This window comes from Hyla sarda, chromosome 6, assembly GCF_029499605.1.
Source record: "Hyla sarda isolate aHylSar1 chromosome 6, aHylSar1.hap1, whole genome shotgun sequence".
Classification (NCBI taxonomy): domain Eukaryota; kingdom Metazoa; phylum Chordata; class Amphibia; order Anura; family Hylidae; genus Hyla; species Hyla sarda.
In genome coordinates this window covers 224,597,174-224,623,986 of record NC_079194.1, presented here as the reverse complement: position 1 = coordinate 224,623,986, position 26,813 = coordinate 224,597,174, and the positions used below count along the sequence as shown (strand labels likewise).

Here is a 26,813-nt window from a genome sequence, read left to right as displayed (position 1 = left end):
GTACCTCTTTTAAACATGCATGGTATAGACCTACATTTTAGGATAGATGTGTTTTGTGGGCCATGGAATGCTCATAAAAAGCGAAAACCTAACGCATATACTAATTTATATATATATATATATATATATATATATATATATATATATATATATATATATATATATATATATATATATATATATATATATACACACACACTCTGTTTTTTTTTTTTTTTTTTTTTTGTTTTCTATTTTTATATGAAAATAGAAAACCTATATAAAGGAAAACATAATGGCAGACTAGATAGACCAAGTGATATTTTAATGTCATTAATCTTCTATAATATTTCTGACATGGCACTGAAAGTTTTGTGGGCTCTCAAAGACACTCCTAGGACAGTAGGTGCAAAGCTTTACCATGGCATGACCGGCTGCAAGCAGCAACAAAGCACCAAATGCCTTCTATAAAGTGGGTGCCAGATGACCGGATATTCTGGCTTGTGCTCACTTTGTTCTAGTTAATTTCTTGAGCCTTAAAGGGGTACTCCGGTGAAAACCTTTTTTCTTTTAAATCAACTGGTGGCAGAAAGTTAAACAGATTTGTAAATTACTTCTATTAAAAAATCTTAATCCTTCCAGTACTTATTAGCTGCTGAATACTACAGAGGAAATTCTTTTCTCTTTGGGACACAGTGCTCTCTACTTACATCACAAGCACAGTGCTCTCTGCTGACATCACAAGCACAGTGCTCTCTGCTGACATCTTTGTCCATTTTAGGAACTGTCCAGAGCAGCATATGTTTGCTATGGGGATTTTCTCCTACTCTGGACAGTTCTTAAAATGGAGTGGTGTCAGCAGAGAGCACTGTGGTCGTGGTGTCAGCAGAGAGCACTGTGGTCGTGGTGTCAGCAGAGAGCACTGTGGTCGTGGTGTCAGCAGAGAGCTCTGTTCCAAAAAGAAAACAATTTCCTCTGTAGTATTCAGTAGCTAATAAGTACTGGAAGGATTAAGATTTTTTTTAATAGAAGAAATTTCCAAATCTGTTTAACTTTCTGGCACCAGTTTACTTCACAAACCCCCCCCAGCCCCCCCCCACACCCCACTCCAAGCGTTCGGAACAAAATGTTCCGAACGCTGGGGCAGCAGAGTGCCCCTTTTAAGCCTAGAGCACAATGCTGAAGTAAATTGGTGCCGTTACCTTGTGACTTCTAAAAGGCCTAAATATATATATAAATTCATGGTGGTCTTCAGCAGGCAGACTTTTTAGAGACTTGGGAATTAACCTTTTGCTTGATCATTGGTTCTAGCGTTGAATTGTCATGCAGTATTCTGATAAGATACTATACAATACTGTAGCAATCTGAGGAATGTACTTAGTTTTATTGGTGACTGTAGATAGATAAAAGGACATGGGAACCTAAAGTATTTATTGCATTATCTGAATGTGACCTTGCTTTCGGTGTCAGTCCAATGTTCTACAGTCTGTCACCTTTATTATGATTTACCTGCTATTTACTGTTCTTAGCTGGTCAGGCATCCAGCTCCGTGTTGTGATCTGTGCAATGTGGTATAAAAGGTGGCATTCTTAAAGGGACACGCACCCCATCAAGAAACGTTTCCAAAAACCAGAAGGTGAAGGATTCATTCTTCACAATGGACTTCTGCTTTGCTTGGTCCCTGTTGCTATCGGTGCCATGATGGCAGCTTTCTGATAAAGCAAGCTTCTTCCTACCTTAGGACATGGCAGTCTAGGATCCCATACAGCAGCAGCCAGAGGTTTTATTGTGGACTGGGATTATTATACTGTGGCCTGTTTTGGAGTTGTACAGGATAAGAAAAAAAATGGCTGCCTTCCTCCAGAAACTGCCACACGTCTTTGCATTGTCGGGATTTGCAGCTGCATTGAAGTGCGTCATGGTGATCTGCAATACCAGCACAACCTATGGATAGGTGTGAGGAAAGCAGCCATGTTCTAAGCCTGGGCAACCCACTTAAAGGGGTACTCCGCTGCTCAGCGCTTGGGACAAACTGTTTTGAACGCTGAAGCCTTGCGCCAGGAGCTTGTGACGTCACGCCCCACCCCCTCAATGCAAGTCTATGGGAGGGGGCGTGACGGGTCACGCCCCCTCCCATAGACTTGCATTGAGGGGGCGGGGCTATGACGTCACAAGCTCCTGGCGCAAGGATCCAGTGTTCAAAACAGTTTGTTCCAAGCGCTGAGCAGCGGAGTACCCCTTTAAGGCAAGGGCTTTGCAGTCAGTCAAACTACAATTGTGTGTTTTTGTTCCCCCTATGGTAAGTCACAAGTGACTACTGCAAAGTTTCCAAGACAGTTAACCTTTTGCAATGATCATAAGGCTACTTGCAACTCTTTTATTCTCTCCCCCCCCTCCGTAACTTGAAGTTGCGACACAATAGATTTTTATCAGGACTCGCTGACCTCGTATAACTCTGTAGCCTTGGCCTAAATGGCGTCAGGATGTTCTTTCTGCTGCATCCCGACTTTTGTATGTTGGCTGGTCAATGACCTTTTGACTTTGATCGGTTGACACCATCTAAGACAATATTGTCTATGCACACGATCTTAAAGTTCTTCAGATTTATCTCAACGGGTAGAAACATGGGTCCGACAGGATAGGCTTCATGTAGGAGATGCTTGAACCCCTGTAGAATACCATGCATTTATACTCTATATATGTGACGTATTTGGGGAAGAGTCTCTGGTTTGGGCAGGAGGAATCCTCTTCCACACTTCACACACATGCAACGTGCATTGTTGTCTCTTGCAACCTTCTCACATACAGTGGCTATAAAATTTGCATAGAATGCAAAGACAGCATATGTAAACCTGCATACAATGTTCAGATACACATGCCTGTAAAATAGTAACATTATACCCATATTCTCAGAAAGGATCTGTCCGCTCGCAGCACAGGTCTGTTTAATTAACAGTTTAATTGGTACTGGGCTGGTGTAGTGCTGGATACTAGAGATGAGCGAACTTGCAGTAAATTCGATTCGTCACGAACTTCTCGGCTCGACAGTTGATGACTTATCCTGCATAAATTAGTTCAGCCTTCAGGTGCTCCGGTGGGTTGGTAAAGGTGGATACAGTCCTAGGAAAGAGTCTCCTAGGAATGTATCCACCTTTTCCAGCGCACCGGAGCACCTGAAAGCTGAACTAATTTATGCAGGAAAAGTCATCAACTGCCGAGCCGAGAAGTTCGTGACGAATCGAATTTACTGTAAGTTTGCTTATCTCTACTGGATACTTTTCAGTGGCTTTCCGCCCTTTTTTTGTGCCTTGTTCACCAAAAAGCGCAGTTCATAAAACCCTTCCATATCATGTGTATTGCCAAAATCAGTGGATTGCAACTCAAAATAAGCAGAAATGTGTAAACCAAAAGGCGCAAATTCTGCTTGCGCCTTTTTTGTGCCCTTTATTTATTTTTATTTTTTTTGTGTAGACAGTCTAAAGACAATGATAAATGTCGGCCAGTATGAATGTCACTTGGAAGACTAAGAGGAATAGTGCAACAGACCTAAAAGGGAATATAGGTTTGTCATGAAGAATATAGAGATTTAGTAAAACATATAAAATACAACAGACACGCAAAAAACTAGTGGCACCAGTACCTTATTATGCAGCTCCACGAGATGGACCATATAGTTGTGCGGGAAACCAGCCAGAAATGGTCACAAAACGGTGGTGCTAGGACAATGAAAACGTAGTGAATGCAATGCAGTAATGAGAAAAAAACGGCGTCCTGCACTCACCGTATAGACTCTGGATCTTCAGCTGCGACTGCTGGCGGTTTCACGCATACAAAAGAAGCGCATTCGTATGCGTGAAACCGCTGGAATTTGCCTCCGAGCGCCCCACGCCACTTCGTCTCCTATGCCGGACAAGCAGCCCGGGATGGGAGCTGAAGATCCAGAGTCTATACGGTGAGTGCAGGACGCCGTTTTTTTTCTCATTACTGCATTTAGTAAAACATGTTAGGAGTGCAGGACCTGTTAAAGGGGTATTCTCATCTTATTAGGATTTGCCATCATTTTGTAAGTGGTAGAGTCCAATCTCTAGTCTCCAATAGAATATGGTCGTTTGCAGTTCCCGGCAAAGCTTTGCTGCCCAGGGGAGAACAGTGAGGGGGGCTTCAGAACATTCTTTCACAGGATCATTGGGAGTCCCAAAGGTCTAACACCCCTGCCAGCCATAAATTTGGGAAACCTCTTTGCCCGGTTCTTAACCGTTTTAATACAGCAACATTTTCATACCTATAGGGTGATCGAAGTCCTGTTCCACAAAACCACATGCCCTGTGACCAGAATATGGGCTATAAAATGTAGCTGAATCACCACCATATAAAAATACTTTTCGTGGTGTGCCGAAATATTGTAGACTGCTAGTTTAGTAAACTGTCGCCTCACGCACGATCCGCTGTGTATTCTCCACTAATAAACACAGGAACACCCAAAGGCATTTATTAGAGAAGTAATGAACCACTTGGCTCTACAGGGACAGTGAATGTTTACATGTTATCCCTGCTTGTATACCCGAGTACTGAGCAGAACGACCAATCCCTTGTACTGTAATGCAGCTGAGCTACAATACCACATACAGACCATGAATGGCGCTGTTTGTAGAATCCAGCAGGTCTTTCTAATTTTACACAACCTCTCTCCCCCTGCTTTCTGCAGTAGATCTTGTGGTGGTCCCAGCACTTCTACATGTTCTGGACAGTCAGTATATATCACAGTATAATACCATGTAATCTGTCTGAGATTTACTGCGGTCTGTGAATGAACTTCTGTTCTGCAGAATAGGGAACTAGACTGTGATTTCTACTAGTAAAAATGTCGTCTGGTAATATATAGATGTGCCTTTTTAAGAGGGCAGAAGTAAAGCTGGTAATCTCTAACTTCTGGGCATGTTCAGAGTTACGGAGCTGTTATGCCCAAATTATTTTTCTCCATAGGTGTGATGTATTCGTGCTGGGCAGTATACCGGTTCATACCGAATACCAAATTATTATTTTCTGCACAATAGGAATTTTTCCCATACAACAATACCGGTTAGGTCCCTCCCACTCGAATGAATTATCAGCCGCAGCGCGCTGTCCCCATATGTGACTCGTGGGTGCTGTTCTGCTTCTCCCCCCCCCCCCCCCCAAGTAGGAAGGTGAGTGAAAGTTTTATTTATTTTCTTTTTGCAGCCCGGACACAGGATTATAGTAGACTGTACAGTACAGCGCAGCAGCTAATTATTTTTGGGGGGGCAGAAGCAGCGCCCATGGGTCACATGATTGGGGGGGTGGTGAAATTACAGTGGAACCGCCATAACTTGCAAAAATACCGTGATACACATTTTTGGTCATACCGCCCAGCTCTGATGTAGTATTGTTATAGTAAGGATGTAGTCCTGAGCAGCACATAACACAGGTATTTCCACCACTCACTGATTGTACAGACAACTGCGTAGACTAGTTGCTTACATGAATGAATTGCTTGGATGTTGTAAATGGAGTTGTAGTTTTTTCATATATTGCCATAACATTATAACCACCTTCAGTCTCCCTTCTATCACATTCAGTGGCTTTAATTTGTATTTTTCTCATGCCCCAGGTCCAAACTTGAACAACAAGCCCTTTAGAGCCACATACATCTGGAGCAGCATCATCCACTCTCTCCATACACAGGTAGACGTGAAGAAGAGGAGGCATCACCTGAAGTCTCATCCGGATTGTTTCATTGGCTCAGATGCTGTGGACGTTATATTTGCCCATCTGGTGCAGCATAAGTATTTTGGGGATGCAGAGATCTCGCGCTCCAAAGTGGTGCGTGTGTGCCAGGCTCTTATGGACTGTAAAGTGTTTGAGTCTGTGCTGAGTACTTGTGTGTTTGGGAGGGAGAAGAAGCGCTCGGTGTTTGAAGACAGCAGCTGCAGCCTGTACAGATTCCTCAATGTGCCCAGTCACCCCGCAGGAGGGAACGAAAAGGGCAATGGGCACTGTACTCCACAGAGATATACAGGAAGGTAAGTAGTTATCTGTTCTCGTATATGTCTCTCAGTGATGGCTGAAAAGTGCGCTGCATGCTAGAAAATGTAGCTTAAAGGGGTACTCTGCTGGAAAACGTATATATATATTTTTTTTTAAATCAACTGGTGCCAGAAAGTTGAACAGGTTTGTAATTATTTCTATTAAAAATTCTTAATCCTTCCAGTACTTATTAGCTGCTGAATACTACAGAGGAAATTCTTTTCTTTTTGGAACACAGAGCTCTCTGCTGACATCATGAGCACAGTGCTCTCTGCTGACACCTCTGTCAGTTTTAGGAACTGTCCAGAGCAGCATATATTTTCTATGGGGATTTTCTCCTACTCTGGACAGTTCTTAAAACGGACAGAGGTGTCAGCAGAGAGCTCTGTGTTCCAAAAAGAAAATTATTTGCTTTAGTATTCAGCAGCTAATAAGTACTGGAAGGATTACGATTTTTTTTTTTAACAGAAGTAATTTACAAATCTGTTTAACTTACTGGCACCAGTTGATAGGGGGGTGAAAAAACAAATTCCACCGGAGTACTCCTTTAACAGATGAGGCCCACAGGTTGGAGACCAGTAACATACACCTTTACTATTAGTACAGTGTCTGCAGGTACAAAGCACAGGTACACACTGTGGAGAGGCTGCAGGGCCGACATGAGTGCTCATTGGTGGAGGTGCCAGGAGATTGTTGCCCTGAGGATATACTGTATGTTTTTGAAGCCCAGATTTAAAGGGTGAAACCTGTACTTTCAGAAACGGCGCCTCACCTGTTAATGGCTTGTCTGCTATTGCAGTTAGTCACGGCCGTAAATGTTGGCACCTCTGGAATTTTTCAAGAAAATGAATTATTTCTCACAGAAAATTAAATTCTTAAATTAAGTTAAATTCTTGGAAATTAACAGGGATTGATGAACGAGATCTATCGTAAGAAAGAAATGCAAATCTCGACCATAAATGTAATGCAGTAATAAAATGCTGGCGCATGACAAATTCTGAGCTTTAGCCACCACAGTTACCTAGGATAGCAGTTGAAAAGGGATTTCCCATACTAACTTCTTGCATATTCTGTAGATCAGTGTTTACCAACCAGGGTGTCTCCAGGTGTAGCAAAACTACAACTCCCAGCATGCCTGGACAGCCTTTGGCTGTCCAGGCATGCTGGGAGTTGTAGTTTTGCTACACCTGGAGGCACCCTGGTTTGTAAACACTGCTGTAGATAGAACTGTCTGATCTGTGGGGGGTTTGCCTACTGGAGTATCCAGGGTTAAAAAAAACATAGCCTCTTTTTTCCAAAAAATAAAAATAAAAAATGCCACAGATTTTCTGGTTATAAGTGAGAACTCTGCTCCAGTCACTTATATGGAACTGAGCTACAAACAGTGAACAAGAATGGCGCGGTTTATGGAAAAGCGTAACTTTTTTTATTTATTTATTTATTTATTTTTCTTCCCCCTTCCCCTAATGCCCCCCTGTTTGAATGGAGCCACAAATGCACTGCATTTTTTTGGGTGAAAAAACGCTGCTGCTAGATGTTGACCAAAAGCCAACAGGGATTTATGAAATTTAAAACCCTAATTTGTGTCTATCCCTTTGGTGTGTTTTAAAAAAACCAAAAACATTTTGTGTGTTTTTGGGCTCACTGGCAGTTTTCTAAAATTGTTGTATGTTGAGACTCTCGAAATGTTTAAGAAAAAAGTTAAATAAAGAGATCTTGCCGTTTTCTCTCCCATAGGAGCAATAAAGCCATGAACACCATGTGGGTTCGGCATTGGCGTGTGGTGTCAGGCATTTATAAATTTTTTAAATTTTCCAACTTGAGTAGAAATCTTTGAGTGACTTTTCATGATAAAAACACTGAAGAAAATGGCAAGACGAAAACCTAATTTATGGGGGGAAAAAAATTAAGCCACAAAAACTGCATCTTGGGAGTGCAAAATGACTTTTTTATATTTTTTTTCCTGAAAAATTTGATACATAGCAGCATAAAGAAAAACCACTTAAAAAAAAAAAAAAATCGTTTTCATTTTTGGGAAATGAAATGTTCTGAGGCTGTTTACCTTTACTCTGCAGGTCGGTCATGTTTTTGCTTTTTTTAACTTGTTTTTTGATAACCAATGTGTCTAGTTGGTGGCGGCTGTGCTGGTCTAGCTCAAGCATTGTGTGTTATCCAGTTTGGGCAGTATTACTGGTTCTTTTCTGAAGCCCTGAGGTTTGTTTAGCTGCAAACTTGTTAATTCTAGGTAGTCTCTATCTTGGTGACCTCTTGTAGAACTAGACTATTGTCAACAGATCAGTTTTTTTTTTGTGATGACAAAGTTGTTACTGGGGGGGGCAATAAACAAGAACGTTCATGTAAATTTAGCATTAATGGTAGGCAGGTAGAACGGGCTGACCAGATCACCCCAGAAGGCTTGTTGAGATGTGGATTTGCTGTTCTAGAAGACCAATGTATTTTGGAGTGCTAACCTGTTGAAACTGAGGGGATTTAAACCCAGTATGATTGTATACTATGTATAGAAATGATAGCCCGTGCAGCAACGTTTCGCGGTAAAACGGGCTCCGCTGAGCCCACTTTCCTGTCTCTCCCTGCTCCCACTGTACTGGCGTGATCTTTGTATGTACCGCACCGTGATCGAAAATAAAACTGGAAAATGGTGTATAGAAATGATGGCACGGCACTCACCCTTTTCCAGTTTTATTTTCGATCACGGTGCGGTACATACAAAGATCACGCCAGTACAGTGGGAGTGGGGGGAGACAGGCAAGTGGGCTCAGCGGAGCCCATGCAGCAACGTTTCACGGTAAAAACCGCTTGGTCACGCCTAGGCGTGACCAAGCGGTTTTTACCGTGAAACGTTGCTGCACGGGCTCCGCTGAGCCCACTTGCCTGTCTCTCCCTGCTCCCACTGTACTGGCGTGATCTTTGTATGTACCGCACCGTGTTCGAAAATAAAACTGGAAAAGGGTGAGTGCCGTGCTATCATTTCTATCCATAGTATCTCTAGCTAAGAGCTGAGCACCACACACAGTAACAGTACAGGATTCCTTATTATATGCACTCAGCCTGCAATACCCAGTGCCGAACACTATCCTCTTTGCAGCCTAACAGTATGATTGTATGTTGCAGTTAGGTTTTGGGTAGGTTTATGAAAGTTGTACTGAGATTGTTAAAAAAAACTACTTGGGGGGATGAATGACCAAGACAATCCCATAGACTTGTATTGCATAGCGCACTATTCTTGCTTGTTCTAGCTATTGGTCTATTCACACGTACAGTATTCTGTGTAGATTTGATGCGCAGGGTTTTCTGCTGCAGATTTCAATGTAAACTGACTGAACACAGCTTGAAATCCTGCGCATCAAATCTGCACAGTGTGAATAGACCCTATAAGACCCTGACCGATCAAAACTGTTGACTTGTATCTACATCATGTCAAATTTATTTTCTTAAAGTTATGCATGAACTAAATGGATCAATGTTTAGTCTATGGAAAGTTTGCATTATAGAGCAAGATGGGTGATGATGACTGTTGTAGTTGGCATAGCTGTCTCTCTGTAACCGGCTTGGTTGACTGGTCACCAGTTCCTCTATAGTTATGTGATATACTGGACACCACACATGAGAGTAAATGGGCATCAAGTTCATACAGGTTTTAACAGCTCCTTCTACAACCTAAGGCACTCGTGTGGAATCTGTCCACCCCAACCCCCATTATTTTTGCTGAGCTGAAAGTTTTCTTTCTTCTGGGAATTTTCAACAATGGCTGTGAGAATTCTCACCCATTCATATGGCATGATTTATCACTCCAGAGGACCTGTATTTTCAGATACTCTTCTACCAAATGCTCCAAAAACATAGATAGGAGATTGGGAATTGAAGTTTTAAGAACCACTGGTGCAGGAACCAACTTGAGTGATAAACTATGTATAGCCCTGTGGCATTTTATGAATCTGAAGATGTGAGCTTACTGAAAATATAAGCCAAATCCACGAAGCTTCATTGACGGCTATTTTGTCATCCTGTTGCATCCTCTGTCAAGTTAAGACCCTGTAGTTAGTGTTGCAACCAAGGACCAATCATGTCCATAGAGGTCAGTAAGCCATACCATGTGTCGCTAAGGGGCCCTTAAATGGTGATGGCACAACCCTAGTTGGTCCCATGCTTTTGAGATTGGGTTAAAAACTTATGCCGTAATCATTTTATTGGTGAGCATTGGGTCCAAAGATCATCAAAACAAGAATCAGACCCTTCTGTAATGAAAGGCATTGATCTAAGCTTTGGGGTGCTCTGTTGTGAACACAACTGTGTGTATTCTGTTCTACTTTCCCATAATTTCCAAAATAGAAAGCATTTTGCCCCTTTCTCTGGATTCCCAGCATAGTCATACAGCGTTGTAGTCTTTACAGTAGACTGCCTCCATCCTGTACTTTGTAAGCATAGTGTGACCTTGTGGCGTTGTTTGCACAGTAACCTGTACTGTATTTTTGGCAGGCATGAACAGACCGCCTTCCAGTCCTCTCACCTCCAGTCACAGAACCTGGAAGATCTTTGGGATAACCTCAGTTTAACTCCTGCTGACCCAGCACAGATGAATCTCCCAATAGACCTACCTCCTAAAGGTAAGCAACATGCTTTCATTTTGCAGAATATTAATTGTCAATTCTATATATCGCTGAACATGCCTAATCTTATTTGTGTGGAGAGATGTAGGTGGTATGCTGGCTTGTACACCTGCCAAGGTGCCCTTATGGTCCCAAAGTAGCACACTTAATGTGGTATGCCTCGGGGGGTGTAGGGTAGTTGGTGTGTTGCTGTAGTATATGAGGGGTTAATTTAACCCTTGTCACTCGTGACGCCAGGGTGAGGGTTAAAACTGAGGTAATGCTGGGCCTATCGCCACCCTTCCCAAGAGCGATAGGTGAGTGTAGAATAACGGATTGTCCACAACCAGTGCTTAGCTGAAAACTTGTAGAAACTTTACTGAAGACTTTCTGTAACATGCAGCAGTAACAGTCCAGATAACAGTCTATATACAGCTGAAGCAGCGATTGACAGGTGGTTGGGACCTTTGTAAGTTCTCTTTAGTTTAGGAGGATTTTTATAGCATGGATCCGCTGGATTTAGGGGTAGGTTTAGGTCCAGTGATCTTGCGGAGATAGCGGGGAATGAGAAGAACTCAGTCTTTAGCGTAGGCTGAGGCCGCAAGGCTTAGGCCTAGTAATTGTCTTTGGAAGTTGCGGAGGTCCTACCTCATCCAGAGTCTGCAACCCAAGAGAGTGATTAATGGCTGCAGCTCCCTTATATGGGCAGGGGCTGAGTGGTTTTGGATTGGTCCATACAGCTGTCACTCACCGTTACATTGCATTGTGGGTGAACACCTGACACAGGTCCTTCAACCAAACCATTCTGTGAACCAAGTCACATGACCCGCAGGTCTTGCGACGCTAACAAGGTAGGCATCTTAAATATACATATTTACACTTATTTACACGAATTTTAGCTAACTGAGGGGTTAACTAAAGAGGACCCCCACTGTTCCTAGGGACTCTGACTTTGGGGACACCACCACAAGGTACGGTATGAAATACAGTACCGGGACACCACAAGTCCCGAATAAGGTGCCCTTATGGTCCCAAAGTAGAACACTTATGATATACAGATGGTTTCTTGATAAACAATACAACAATACTCCGCACAGATTTGAGATATATCTATCCAGCTCTCTGTCCTCTTCTCACAAATATGATCTGGTGCTGCCTGTGTAAGATATAGACATGCTAGGTTATTCCTGTAGCATTTATATTACTGGGACCCTGTCCGCATGTTAACTTATGGTATTGAAAACGAGGTCTGTAACCCAGACAGCCAGGTAACTGTTTCCCACAGTGTCTCAGTAGTTCTGGCTTTCCATTCATTCAGTTTTCTGTGGATTACATAAGCATGACTGCTGTACAGTGATCCCTCAACTTACAATGGCCTCAACATACAATAGTTTCAACATACAATGGTCTCTTCTGGATCATCGTAAGTTGAAACCAGACTCAACATACAACGTACAGACAGTCCAGATCTGTGATACCTGTCAATGGCTGGAAAACTGACCAATCAAAATGGGCATTCACTGGTAAAACCCCTGTATTACTGAAGCGTATGCACTGACTGGTGTCTGGTAGCGCCTCCTACAGTACAGGGAGGTATTACACATTCTGTACTCTTTACCTGTACCAGGGTTACCTGCTCCTTTGGACACCAGGTGAGGACGACTCCATTACTTTTTTAGGACACTGTGTACTGTACAGGACCCCGAAGAAGCTCCTGTCCTCTACATAGACCAGTGTTTCCCTAGCAGGGTGCCCCAGCTGTTGCAAAACTACAACTCCCAGCATGCCCGGACAGCCAAAGGCTGTCCGGGCATGCTGGGAGTTGTAGTTTTGCAACAGCTGGAGGCTCCCTGCTTGGGAAACACTGACATAGACAGTGATTTACAGCTCCCAGCAGATCTTTCTTACTTTTATATGTAAGGATTTGCTTTATCTGTATTAGTTATCTACTTATTTTTCTTTAATCCTCACTTTTTCATTTTTGGATGACATTTTGGTGGCTTTAGAACCAATTACCAGTTTCCATAGAGTTCTGGTCTCAACATACGATGGTTTCAACATACAATGGTCTTCCCAGAACCAATTAATATTGTAACTTGAGGGACCACTGTATTCTTAAAACAGCTCCACACTTGTCAACAGGCTGTGTGTTGTATCACAGCTCAACTCCATTGAAGTGAATTGGGCTGTACTGTAATGCCTTAGACGATCTGTAAACAAAATCCCCTTCAACTGGGAACCAGGCTTTTGCAATGCAGTAGATTGACAATCTTATAAAACTGAGCTGTGTCTCTCTCAAAAAGATTGAGCACAATTTCAGACAACTCATAGAGGGAGATTTATTAAAACATGTATAGAGGAAGAGTGGCGCAGTTACCCATAGCAACCAATCAGAGCACTATTTTAATTATTATTTTTATTTTTTTCAGGGTATGTGTGTGGTATTACAACTGGGCTCCATTCACTTTGGCCCAGTGTAGCCTATCAATTGGTTAAGACAGCCTGTGTATACTCTACTACAGTGGTCTTCAACTTGCGGACCTCCAGATGTTGCAAAACTACAACTCCCAGCATGCCCGGACAGCCAACGGCTGTCCGGGCATGCTGGGAGTTGTAGTTTTGCAACATCTGGAGGTCCGCAGGTTGAAGACCACTGCTCTACTAGATCAGTGTTTATAGGCTTCATGATCAGAATTAGAGATGAGCGAACTTACAGTAAATTCGATTCGTCACGAACTTCTCGGCATGGCAGTTGATGACTTTCCTGCATAAATTAGTTCAGCTTTCCGGTGCTCCGGTGGGCTGGAAAAGGTGGATACAGTCCTAGGCGACTCTTTTCTAGGAATGTATCCACCTTTTCCAGCCCACCGGAGCACCTGAAAGCTGAACTAATTTACGCAGGATAAGTCATCAACTGCTGAGCCGAGAAGTTTGTGACGAATCGAATTTACTGTAAGTTCGCTCATCTCTAATCAGAATGTTGTGAGTTAATACTATACCCATTTAATAAAGTATTTACGGATCCTTAAATATTTGCCCCTAAGGCAAATCTGTTGCCAGGCTGGTGACAAACACTTCTATTGAGAGGCACACAGTTTAAAGCATTGTTCACATTGTCACATTCATTACAAAGTAGAATGACAACCTCAATGGCGGATGAATGGGTTTCTTATATATAATCCCATCTCATTTTATTTACGGACAGACTGCTGTTGGCATTCCAGTTTTCAAAAGGAAATCTCTGTAACAATGGTGTTAATTGTAGTCTGCACATTGGCTGTAGATGGACACTCGCTCTTCATTATTATTTATTTATTTATATTTTTCTGTCATTCTTTGCTAAAAATGTCCTGTTTTGTTCGTCTGGTTTTGTCCTTTTCCATTTTGATTTGGAATATCAATGGTGTTTGAGTGTTCCCAAATGTTCCATTAAAGTACAGAACGGTTATGAAGTTCTGGAAAAATCGGAATACTCAGTTTTGCTGTACTCATGTAGCAGCTCAGTCTATTTTCCCTGTCTCAGACGCTTGTAGATTGCTTTGCCATAAAATTGGGCCCTGTGTTTGTGTGTTGGGGAAGACCAGCATACCCCGAGGAACCCCACATTCACAGGAAAAAACATACAAATGCCGTGCAGTTATATTTAGTCTAATTTGATCTTTACTGGAAGCGGACAAAGCCTATAGCTCACTTGATCTTGTCAAAATCTTCTGTACCCCATTGAGATACCTTGTGTCCTATTATATCCAGCAACTTTGACACAAGTAGATGGTGTATGACCAGACTTCTCTATCCTATTCAGCAAAGATATTTATCTGTTTTATATAGAAGTATCATGAATATATACAGGTGGTTGACTTTGCTTAGTACCTTGGCCTAGACCTTCATGAAGAGGTTGCCGGAATTGCGTAAACTTCAAATGGGTTCCATTGTAAGCCATGCCGTAGTGTGGATTGTGCTTAAAGTGGGTATCCAGGAAAAAAATTTTTTTCATATATCAACTGGCTCCAGAAAGTTAAACAGATTTGTAAATTACTTCTATAAAAAAAATCTTAATCCTTTCAGTACTTATGAGCTTCTGAAGTTGAGCTTGTTCTTTTCTGTCTAAGTGCTCTCTGATGACACGTGTCTCGGGAACCGCCCAGTTTAGAAGAGGTTTGCTATGGGAATTTGCTTCTAAACTGGGCGGTTCCCGAGACACGTGTCATCAGAGAGCACTTAGACAGAAAAGAACAACCTTAACTTCAGAAGCTCATAAGTACTGAAAAGATTAAGATTTTTTTAATAGAAGTAATTTACAAATCTGTTTAACTTTTTGGAACCAGTTGAGAGATAGAGAGAGATATAAAAATTTTTTTTTCCTGGAATACCCCTTTAATGTTTTGACCCTCTGATTCTTCTCCTTTAGTTCTTAGTGAAGTCTGGCAGGAGCAGACAATTCGTCGTCTTCTTCAGCTGGTAGAACTGCCGGTGTTGGATTCTCTTTTGGAAAATACCCCTGCAGGACATAAGCCACAGTCATCAAAGAGTGAGGAGCTGATCATGACCAGCCAGTACCTGGACAGGGAGATTCTCAAGGCATTTAGTAACTCTCAGTAAGTGAAATGTCCTTTTTATTTTGTTGTAAATCCCTGCGGATACTTTTTGCTTAATGTTCTTATTCTTTGCCTTTTCTTCTAGGGCAGATGAATGGGTTTCTGCTGCGGTGGATTGCTTGGAGTTTCTCCCTGACCATATAGTGGTGGAATTAAGTAGGAATCTTCCTGAGCATCAAGACAAAGATGGGTCCTGGAAACTACTTTTGTTTGAGACCTTAAGCAAGTACTACAGCCAGAACAGAGTTCCCTTGGTTACTAACCCTTTCTTCGACATTCACACCGGTATTGCTGAGCTCTTGGGTAAGTCTTTTTTATTTATTTTACATTTTTTTGCAGCTTCAATGCATTGCTAGAAAATATTGTTATATGGGTTTTGTGCTACAGTGATGCTCACAAACCTTTTGGCTTTTACTAGAGATGAGCGAACTTACAGTAAATTCGATTCGTCACAAACTTCTCGGCTCGGCAGTTGATGAGACTCTTTCCAAGGACTGTATCCACCTTTTCCAGCCCACCGGAGTACCTGAAAGCTGAACTAATTTATGCAGGATAAGTCATTAACTGCCGAGCCGAGAAGTTCGTGACGAATCAAATTTACTGTATGTTCGCTCATCTCTAGCTTTTACCTGTTGCTTAATTAAAATTCACAGCATGTCCTGACAGCTGGAGTTGTAGAGTTGATATGCCTCTGGTAGCATTAAGCAATCCAGCATAACTAGGAGCCTCTGGACCCCAATACAAAGTCTATCAAGGACACCCCCCCCCCCCCTTCCTACCAATCATGCTGCTTGTGCAACAGATGGGCCTTTTGGCCCTCTCAGACCCCAGGAACTGGGTGAGGGCCTATATTGTACCCAAAGATTTATTTTGGTTTTGCTTATATAGTTGGGTTACTGGTGATGTTCCTAACTATCTTTAAAGGTTTGGTAAGGGGGATATTACATCAGATATTGATATGATGCAAAACTCCATAACCTTGTTGGGGGTAACCTCTTGCTTTATTTGCTTCACTCCCCTGTTCGCTTACTTCCCCCTACTGCATGATATTAACTTCATAATGGCGCTCGTCTTGTACAAGGAGACTAAGATTGTAGTGAGTCGAGGAGTGAAATGCTCTGCTGTGCGCTTCTCCCCGCTTGCTCAGATCAGTGGTGGTCTGAACTCTGTCCCTGACAAAAAAAATGTTTGAAATGTGTCCAACATATAAAATTTTATTTTCTAGTGACTGGAAAATTTTTATGAAGTAATCTCCAGATACTGTTACATACCTGTGCGGCTTCTTTCAATGCAGTTAATACAGTTTCGAGACACTTATATAGTCGGTGATTTGAAGTGAATCACAAACAATTAGTGAACAAATGCTTCACGTGTTGTAGAGGTGAAGGCTTTACATAAGAGAACACCAGTCAGTTTATATAGGCTGCGAAGACCAGGGCAATTGCACGACAGCAGGGAATAAAGCACTTTGGTAGTGCCGTTTTTACTCTACTACCTGCACTTTATAAAGTGTACCCATGACCTCGCTAAGGGTTATGTAAGATTTGTTCTTTGCCATGAGATTTTGCTGACGACTTAAACTACTCCTGTGTTGAAGCTATAGGTAACCTGTTTGGGCCTCTAGGTTAAAAAAAAATCTCCCAAAACTATACGACATGTTAAAGTTGATTATCCTTGCTGTTAAGATCTTACTCAAGGCTATAAGATTCTTGGAACATCCACATAGGGCAGAAATGTGACTGATTGATTTTCTGGAACTAAATCATGTTAACTTTGGTGCTTATATATAAGCAAAAAGTATATTCATTGCAGTTTAATATGCAATTTTGGTTTTTGCTTTAACACCTATAGCATTTGAGCAACATAGATTTAGATGCTGAAGATTTGTATGTGTATGTGTATGTGTATGTGTATGTATGTATATGTATATATATGTATATATATATATATATATATATATATATATATATATATATATATATATATATATATATATATATATATATTTATTAAAAAAATTTGGGGGGCATTATATGTATTGTTTACTAAAATTTGGGGCTAATCACCTTTACCTGAAACTGTCCACTGTGTTTGGGTGTGGAAGGAAACACGAGGACTTGGAGAAAACCTGTACGAATAAGGAAGAACTTGGTTTTCTTTAAACCTGGTGCTGCAAGTTATCAATGCTAAGGCTCCTTTCACACTGCCGTTTAGTACCCGGCAGTGTGACTGCCATTAGAAGATAGCAGGAGAATAATTTTCTACTTGACATGTCCTCTTTCTCCCTCTATCTTCCTGCAGAATAACGTGAATGGGATCCTCTGTGCCCGTTATGCCTCCCGTTGGGCTCAGTGTCATGAACGGCCGTTAAAGGCAGGGGGAAAAAAGGTCTTGAAGGACTCATGGTGAGCGCTAAGGCGCGTAGCGTCGACCTAGAGGTCGACGGTGACTCCCCGTCCCCATACAGTTCTATGGGGGAGGCATGAATGCTGCCTCCCCGCCTCTCCCATAGAGATGTATGGAGGAGGCAACGTCATGCTGCGGCTGGCATGCCCCCTGCACGGGAGAGCCGCGGCCCTGTACTGCCGTTTGTGGCGGAGCCCAGTGGCAGTGGGGAAAGTAGCCTGCCGCTGAGCCACTGTGCTGCCCATTGTTTACATTCAACCCCCAGTCTGTAGTTTGAGCCTCAGTGGATTAGTAGGACTCTAGTTGGACTCCTGAGTTGTATGGAATAGCAAGTATAGACTTGTGATCATGGACTTGACATTTGTAGGTTTTTGCCAATGTCTTGTCTGTTGTGATAACTGCTATACATGATCAGGCCTGTTGGAAGTTTCTGTATTTTCAATATGCTTGGTAGTCACCAGTGATGATGGACTTCTCTTGTATATTGTGAATGACCAAACCCATGTTTGTTTACAGTGAATGGGAAGAATGAAGCGGCATTAGAAGCCACCCAGTTGTGCTTGAAGCTCTTAGATTCCCAGAACCGTGAGGAATTCCGTCGCCTTCTCTATTTCATGGCAGTTGCTGCAGAACCTTCAGAGTTTAGACTACATGAAGAGGTAAACCTGGGAGGATGAGAAATGCTGCTTATATAGAGTAAATCCATTTTTTTTTTTTTTTTTATTTATTTTTTTTAGGAACTTGCTGTAATGTGACCTAGTATGCTCCCACCTTTAGCTGTAACTGCACTGCTATGAATGTATCACATGGCCTTAACCCCATAAGGATGCAGCCAATTCAACTTTTCACTTAAATTTTTAGTTTTTTTTTGTCCTTTTTAATAGCCATTAAAACTGCCACTCATTGCAGGCAAACTGACATGGCATCTTGATATTTCAGGTCAGTTTCAGTAGGTTTAAGATGGGGTACATGTATGAGCAATCATTTGACTGCTCATACAGCTCAATTCAGTGCTGTTACACTGCATTGATCCATTAAAGGAAATCTGTCACCAGTGTCACCTGCACTAACCTGTCAGTACCGACGGGTAGTTCAGGTGACACTGATGACATCGGTACTTACCTTGTCCCATTCCATGCAGGGCATCTCCGGTAATCATCTCCATTAGCTTCAGCTCTGGGCACTGGCTTGGGGCACGAGTGGAGCTTAGTGATGTCATTGCTGCTGTTCTCTAGCAGCGGGACTAAGCAGAGAGCAGCAGCAGCTTGGGGCATGGGCGGAGCTTAGACTTCACCGCTGCTGCACCTCTCTGCTGGGTCCCACTGCTAGAGAACAGCAGCGGTGATGTCACTAAGCTCCGCCCAAGCCAGGCTGGTACCGACAGGTTAGAGCAGGTGACAATGGTGACAGATTTCCTTTAAACAGCCCTTGAAGGTCACTGGCGCAAATTAACTGGTAGCTAAATTGTAAACTGTAAATGAGAGCCAAAAATGCACTAAATTTCTGTCCCACAAATAGTGATTTGGGGTACTGTATTTTGATAAATTTTCGGGGTACTCTTCTAAAATTCTGCAGACTAAGTAGTGAAAAGAATATCCTATCTTATGTTAAGGCAACCAACCTCTTGCTGTGATTTTGGCATTTTTTGAAAGCTGTCCTACGAGGTGCAAAAGTGTCATATTTTAGTTGGTAAATCTGCCCCACTGTTTATGCCCTATTTAAGAGTATAGTATGGCTGCTTTTCTAAAAGCATGTTATGTTAAAGAAAAACAAGCGTTAAAATATGACTGATCTGACCAGGACTTTAACACCTGTTAGGGAAGGGTTTATTAGTCACCGCATGAACGTTAAACTGCATTTATGGAATGTGAAAAATTGCAGTGACAGGCCATCTGAAGCGTCACATAGCAGACTTGCTCGGTCATTGAAATATGTTAGAAATGTAACTGCTTAGTGTGCTGCTGGAGGGCCATGACTTTTTGTAACTGTTTGTTTTTGAATTCTAGAGCGATAACAGGATGACTGTTAAAAGGAAATTCTCTAAAGCTGTCGTAAATAACAAAAACCTCTCTAAAGGAAAGTGTGATCTCCTGGTGCTCTTCCTCTTGGACCACCATAAGGATGTGTTTAAGGTATTTAGAGAAATGTTTCATGGGTTTAATCAGCAAAATGTAGATCAATTTGTTGTGGAATAAGAAATGATTTTGCAATCTTCCATTGATGTGGAAAGGCTTCTTCGTCATTAGTTTAGGATGTAGAGGTGGAAGCACAAGCTTGATCTCAGTTCTGAGCAAATTAGCTTGAAGGGTTATCAGGATTAGAAACATGCTGTATTGGAGTCTGTAAGCCTTGTTCACACAACTATATTTGGGGTCCATGCAACACAGATGCAATATGATGGAGGCATGTATGAAGCCTGTTTTTTATTTTATTTTAATGCATAGTAGGCATGCAAGACTTAACCATATGTACTACAGTAGTCTTAGGGAGGATAAAATGGTTTACACAAGTTATGAATCAATGAATTCCTACATGATCAATAGAAAACTGTCAGTGTGCCCTTTGTTCTGGTATGTTAGCTGTAAACGTTTAAATGTGTATTCTTTCTAGTATATTGCTCTACTATAGCATGACTGTAACCATTTTTATTTACCTTTTTCCAAAGATTCCTGGGTCCTTGCATAAGATGGTCAGTGATAAACTTGTAGCCATACAACAAGGAAGAGACCCCGACAAAGACACAGGTAAAATATACTGATGCACTCAACACCACCATGTACATATATGCCAACACAAAGAGAACTAGTAGTGAAAAATGTTTTAGTTAACAAATATGAAAATGACAAACATTTAAAATATAGAAAAATAAAAACAAGGCACTACAAGAACTACAGGTGAGTGGAGGAAGTACAGCAGGCACGAATACAGGGGAAAAATGTCATCCTAAATCACAATGAGGGGCATTTACTAATATTTTACTATGTAGTCTGGTTTTTACCCTGTTTTTTTCTACTTCATTTTTGACTATGTGCGACAAATTTACTAAATTGTTGCACGGCATTAATAAATTTGGCACACATAGGCAAAAGTGGGAAATTTACTTCATGTAGTAGAAAAAATAGTCTGTTCCTTTTTCCTGCTGTCCGAATAGGTTTGGCTGCTGGTTTCCTTCTGGATCTTTTGTTTGAGTTTTTTTTAGCTTTTTCACCACATCTAAATAATTCAATAACTACAGTGGTCCCTCAAGTTACAATATTAATTGGTTCCAGGAAAACCATTGTAAGTTGAGACCATAACTCTATGGAAACGTGGTAATTGGTTCTAAAGGCACCAAAATGTCATCCAAAATAGGAAAAAGTGACAAAGAAAAATAAGTAGATAACTGATATAGATAAAGCAAATCCTTACATATAAAAGTAATAAAGATCTGCTGGGAGCTGTAAATTACTGTCTGTCAGTGTTTCCCAAGCAGGGAGCCTCCAGCTGTTGCAAAACTATAACTCCCAGCATGCCTGGACAGCCAAAGGCTGTCCGAGCATGCTGGGAGTTGTAGTTTTGCAAAAGATGGGGCCACCCTGCTTGGGAAACACTGGTCTATGTAGAAGACAGGAGCGTCTTCAGGGGTCCTGTACAGTACAGGCAATGTCCCAAACAAGTAATGGAGTCGCCCTCACCTGGTGTCCAAAAGAGCAGCTAACCCTGATACAGGTAAAGTGTACAGAACATGTAATACCAGACACCAGTCAGTGCATACACTTCAGTAATACAGGGGTTTTACCAGTGAATGCCCATTTTGATTGGTTGGTTCTTCCAGCCATTGACACGTTTTACAGATCTGGACTGTCTGTAGCATTGTATGTTGAGTCTGGTTTCAACTTACGATGGTCCAGAAAAGACCATTGTATGTTGAAACTATTGTATGTTGAGGCCATTGTAAGTTGAGGGATCACTGTAAATTGTAGTCATGGCTCAGAAGTGGTAAACGGCGTTTAGTGTGTGTGTTTATTACATTTTTTTAACAGTTTTTTTCTCCCTAAATGTACTTACACTTTTTTTTTTTTTTTTTTTTTTGGTTACTTCTTCTACAGATCTGTGTATCCTGTGGACTCCTTCGGATTCGGTGGACTACTTCGATGACCAGCGTTTTTCTTTGCTTGATAATAAAATGGTTAACGAGGGCTTGTGGGGGAGTGTTTTTTTGTAATAAATTTTTTTTTTTAAACCTGTTGTGTTTTATTTTTATTTTACTTTACTAGACAGGCTAAGTAGTGGAAGCTGTCTTATAGACTGAGTCCATTACTAAGCCGGGCTTAGCGTTAGCCACAAAAACAGCTAGCGCTAACCCCCAATTATTACCCCGGTACCCAACACCACAGGGGTGCCGGGAAGAGCCGGTACCAACAGGCCCGGAGCGTCAAAAATGGCGCTCCTGGGCCTAGGCGGTAACAGGCTGGCATTATTTAGGTTGGGGAGGGCCAGTAACAATGGTCCTCGCCCACCCTGGGAACGTCAGGCTGTTACTGTTTGGTTGGTATTTGGTTGAGAATAAAAATAGGGGGACCCTATGCGTTTTTTAATTATTTATTTTAAAAAAAAACGCATAGGGTCCCCCCTATTTTCATTCTCAGCCAAATACCAACCAAACAGTAACAGCCTGACGTTCCCAGGGTGGGCGAGGACCATTGTTACTGGCCCTCCCCAGCCTAAATAACGCCAGCCTGTTACCGCTTAGGCCCAGGAGCGCCATTTTTGACGCTCCAGGCCTGTTGGTACCGGCTCTTCCCGGCACCCCTGTGGCGTTGGGTACCGGGGTAATAATAGGGGGTTAGCGCTAGCTGTTTTTGTGGCTAGCGCTAAGCCCAGGTTAGCAATGGACTCTGTCTATAAGACAGCTTCCACTACTAAGCCTGTCTAGTAAAGTAAGAAAAAAACACAACAGGTTTTAAAAAATTTTTATTACAAAAAACACTCCCCCACAAGCCCTCGTTAACCATTTTATTAAAATCAAACAAAGAAAAACTGGTCATTGAAGTAGTCCACCGAATCCGAAGGAGTCCACAGGATACACGGATCTGAAATGAGAAGAAAACAAAAAAAATGGGTTAGTACATTTATTATCACCTGCTCACACATCTCCCGCCCCGCACGACTACAACTGCCAGCATGCCCTTACAGTAAGGACATGCTGGGAGTTGTAGTTGTGTGGTGCAGGAGATGTGTGGGCAAGTGACAAGCTTGTCCCCTACCCCCAGCTGCAGGACTACAACTCCCAGCATGCCCTTACAGTAAGGTGGGGCGGAGGCCGGGCACAGTGTTTCCCAACTGGAGGCACCCTGGTTGGGAAACACTGGCCTAAAACAGTGTTTCCCAACCAGGGTGCCTCCAGATGTTGCAAGACTACAACTCCCAGCATGCCTAGACAGCCTTTTGCTGTCCAGGCATGCTGGGAGTTGTAGTCTTGCAACAACTGGAGGCACCCTGGTTGGGAAGCCTGCGCAACTTACCGGCTTCTGTAGGATCCAGCGCTGCACGACACTGCCGCGCGACGATCTCCGACAGCGATCGTCGCTGGAGCCTCGGAAGGGTAAGTGAACTTCTTCGCCGGTCCCCTTCAGCTGTTTAGTTTTGCAACAGCTGGAGGACTACAGTTTACAGACCACAAACCAGTGGTCTGCAAACTGTGGCCCTCCAGCTGTTGCAAAACTACAACTCCCAGCATGCCTGGACAGCCAATGGCTGTCCAGGCATGCTGGGAGTTGTAGTCTTGCAACATCTGGAGGCACCCTGGTTGGGAAACACTGTTTTAGGCCAGTGTTTCCCAACAAGGGTGCCTCCAGCTGTTGCAAAACTACAACACCCAGCATGCCCTGACAGCCAAAGCCTATGGCTCTCAGGGCAGGAGCCCGGGCTGACATTACAGTGCAGCCGCCCGGGCTCCTCATACGGTCTCCCCGCTACCCCCCTTGTCTCCCGCCCGGGCTCCTCATACGGCCTCCCCGCTACCCCCCCCCCCCCCTTGTCTCCCACCCGCGCCGCTCAGCTCCCGCTGCTACAAGACTACAACTCCCAGCGTGTCCTCACTGTAAGGCCATGCTGGGACTTGTAGTCTTGCAACAGCAGACAGATGGGAGTTGTGTGGTGCTGGCAGGTGAGAGGGGGGGATATAAATCACTGCAGTGTCCCGGTAGTGCAGTGAGGGTAGCGGGGAGAAAGTATGTCGGAGCCCGGGCGGCAGCAGCTTTTCCTGCTCCATGTTGGAGCTGGAGTAAATTTAGTCAATTTTTATGGCCGTTGCGACAGTTTATTGCGCAACTGCGACTGTCTCAGTTAATAAATTCCTCACCACTACAAGTAAAAACTGAAAACTTGCGTAAATTAAGCGGGAAATTTTTTTTTTTTACTTTCTAGCTCTTGCTAGGGAAAGTCGCGCAATTGCGACAATTTTGCGCCAAAAATAGTCAGAAAAAAATGACTAAACCCCTTAGTAAATGCCCCCCAATAAGCGTATGAGACCAGAATATATGCAATAAATTACCTGATAAAAAGTATACAAAGAGCATTCACAAGATTAATAAAGTGACACAAGTAGAGAAAAACCATAACATCCCGCCATGAATTGCATACCAACTCCAACATACGTTTCGCTTGTGCTACGTCAGGGGGGGTTTGACTCCCCCTGACGAAGCACAAGCGCAACGTACGTTGGGGTTGGAGTTGGTAGGTAGGCAATGCATGGCGGGATGTTATGGTTTTTCTCTACTTGTGTCACTTTATTAATCTTGTGAATGCTCTTTGTATACTTTTTATCAGGTAATTTATTGCATATATTCTGGTCTCCTACGCTTTTTGCGATTTATGACATTTTTCCCTGTATTCCGTGTATTCGTGCCTGCTGTACTTCCTCCACTCAACTGTAGTTGTTCTTGTAGTGCCTTGTTTTTATTTTTCTATATTTTAAATGTTTGTCATTTTCATATTTGTTAAATAAAACATATATTCACTACTAGTTTTCTTTGTGTTGGCGTATATGTATATTTCATAAACTAGTGGTGGCCCTTCCCTCTATGGCTAGGCCCCTCCTATTTCTGTTGGTGAAATACCACCACGTACATGTAGCACTTTGAGCGATTTACCACTAACTTCACTGCACCTAGACTTGAAACAATGGAGTCCAGGTGTAGCGAGTGCCATCGGCAACTGCTAACACTACTTATAAAAGTATGACCATAGGAACACTTAACTTCTATCCTTTTGTCTGACATAAGGAAGAGCAGATTTCATTTAGTTGTACAGTTTCCATGATTACTTTCACACATCTACCAGTGTTCATTTTTAAAATGAGAATTTTGCAATGCATCATTTTACCTCTGGGGGAGCTACAGGAAACAAATGTTAAATGCACAAAAAACTAAAACTACCCTCTGTACATGTGTGGTATCCACAGGATGGATGTGAGTAGTACTGCAGGGCCAGCTGGGAGGGGTAGTATGCGTATAGCAACCTTTAGTATTTTGACCCGGAGTATCCTCCTTTGACCTGGGGTTCAAAGACTACTCTTCATTACTCTGATTATTAGTATGTGGGTGCTAATGTGCTGGTGTGTTGTGACTTGGACCAGACATGGGTGGGAACTTGATAAAAGGAATAACTTTATTAGAAAAATCTCCTTACAGCACAGGGTGATACATTTACATGGGTTTTGGCTTCAGTGTATGAGAAGTGTTATCCCCTTAGTAGCTTTCTTAGAAGTAATGTAGTGTTTTTAAGAACACTTGAAGCACTTTCTTTCCTGAAGCACTATGTTGCTTAAGGAAACAGTCAAGATAAGATTAATACTGATAAGAATCTTGGCTCCCACTGGTAAATGTGTAGGAAGATGCTGGTTACTGATGGTTAGCATGGCATTACAATTTTCACATCACAGGGCAGAAGATGGTAATGTTGTAGTTTGTAGATCACATTACACTGGCTACAGCTGTGAACTCGCAGAATCCAGTGGAAGCAGAAGAGCCTTTGTGGAGCTACTCTCTTATGACTTGTGTGGAGTAGGACCACTTCAATGTGCATTGGAGAAAGTTCTTGGGTGAAATTTTCTGGTTTATTCCATGATTTAGTTTTTCAGCCTTTGGGTCCATAATGCCAAGCTATATTACTGTGTAATATTCATTTATTTTTTTTTAACCTCAGAGTGCCGCTGACCCATTTTTTTTTCATGCATGAAACTCTCACCTGAAATGCTGTAGTGCATATGGGTGGGCGGATAGTAGGATGGAAGGGATTTACTGAAGGAATGCTTTCCACCCACCCATAACCTTGCTCCCCTGAATACCATGTGACTTACAACATAGCTGCATGGAATGCTGGGAAGTTGCGATAACAGTACCAGATACCAGGAGACAATCTAGACTCTCTACCATTTATATACTCCAGCATGTAGATGAGTACCTGAACACTGCACATACTCTGCTAGAATAAAATGAGGTTATTCCAGACGGCTGTAAAGGGGGGATTTCTGCATCTTGTTTACTTTATTCTCCTCCTTTTACTCTCAGGTTACACTTTCTGCCAAAGAGTTGATAAAAGCGAGTTTGACAAAACAGCCCAGAAGACGACCCGGACAGAACTGTGGACATTACTTAAAACTATCTATGAGAACTCTAAGCTTTCCCCCAAAGAGAAGAAACGACTGCTGGGACAGTTCTATAAAAGTCACCCGGATATTTTCATCCAGTTTTTTGGTGACAAAGTGAGCACTGTGTATATGTGAAAAAAAGGCAAGCCAATGTTGTAAATAACTAATATGGTGTAAATGTAAAGTGTTAATATTGTATATGTTTCTAACAGTTTATTTTCAATGTTAATAAAAAGGTCTACTTTTCATATGTCTTGGGGTGCTGTGATTTGGCTTAAGTGGAATATTTGAAGAACCACACTTATGCCTTGTCTGGGGATATGAGGTTTACAAATCTCATAGCTCCATGTTTTAATTATGACGTTTGTGATAAGCATTGGGCATTCATTATAGAAACCACTGCTTATTAGCAGATAAACATCTAAATCGTATGGTCAATATTAGGGATCGACCGATATCTATTTTTTTTTTTAGGGCCGATACAGATAATCTGTGGAGTTTAGGGCCGATAGCCGAAAACTTATACCGATATTCCGGTATGTTATCTGC

At 42.3% G+C, this 26,813-nt stretch overlaps 1 protein-coding gene across 3 annotated transcripts in view; it reads left to right on the top strand.

The window, feature by feature from the left end:
• DEPDC7 (DEP domain containing 7) overlaps positions 1–26,504 on the top strand; it is a 67,766-nt gene extending 41,262 nt beyond the window's left edge. For all 3 annotated transcript variants that reach the window (XM_056528422.1, XM_056528421.1, XM_056528420.1), the window contains exons 2-9: positions 5,609–6,020; positions 10,522–10,649; positions 15,040–15,226; positions 15,312–15,529; positions 18,149–18,291; positions 19,639–19,764; positions 20,298–20,376; positions 26,185–26,504. In XM_056528422.1, the coding sequence (XP_056384397.1) occupies positions 5,842–6,020; positions 10,522–10,649; positions 15,040–15,226; positions 15,312–15,529; positions 18,149–18,291; positions 19,639–19,764; positions 20,298–20,376; positions 26,185–26,399 (1,275 nt within the window). In that variant the 5' untranslated portion in view covers positions 5,609–5,841 and the 3' untranslated portion in view covers positions 26,400–26,504. The remainder of the gene's footprint in view (positions 1–5,608; positions 6,021–10,521; positions 10,650–15,039; positions 15,227–15,311; positions 15,530–18,148; positions 18,292–19,638; positions 19,765–20,297; positions 20,377–26,184) is intronic.
• The last annotated feature ends 309 nt before the right edge of the window (positions 26,505–26,813 follow it).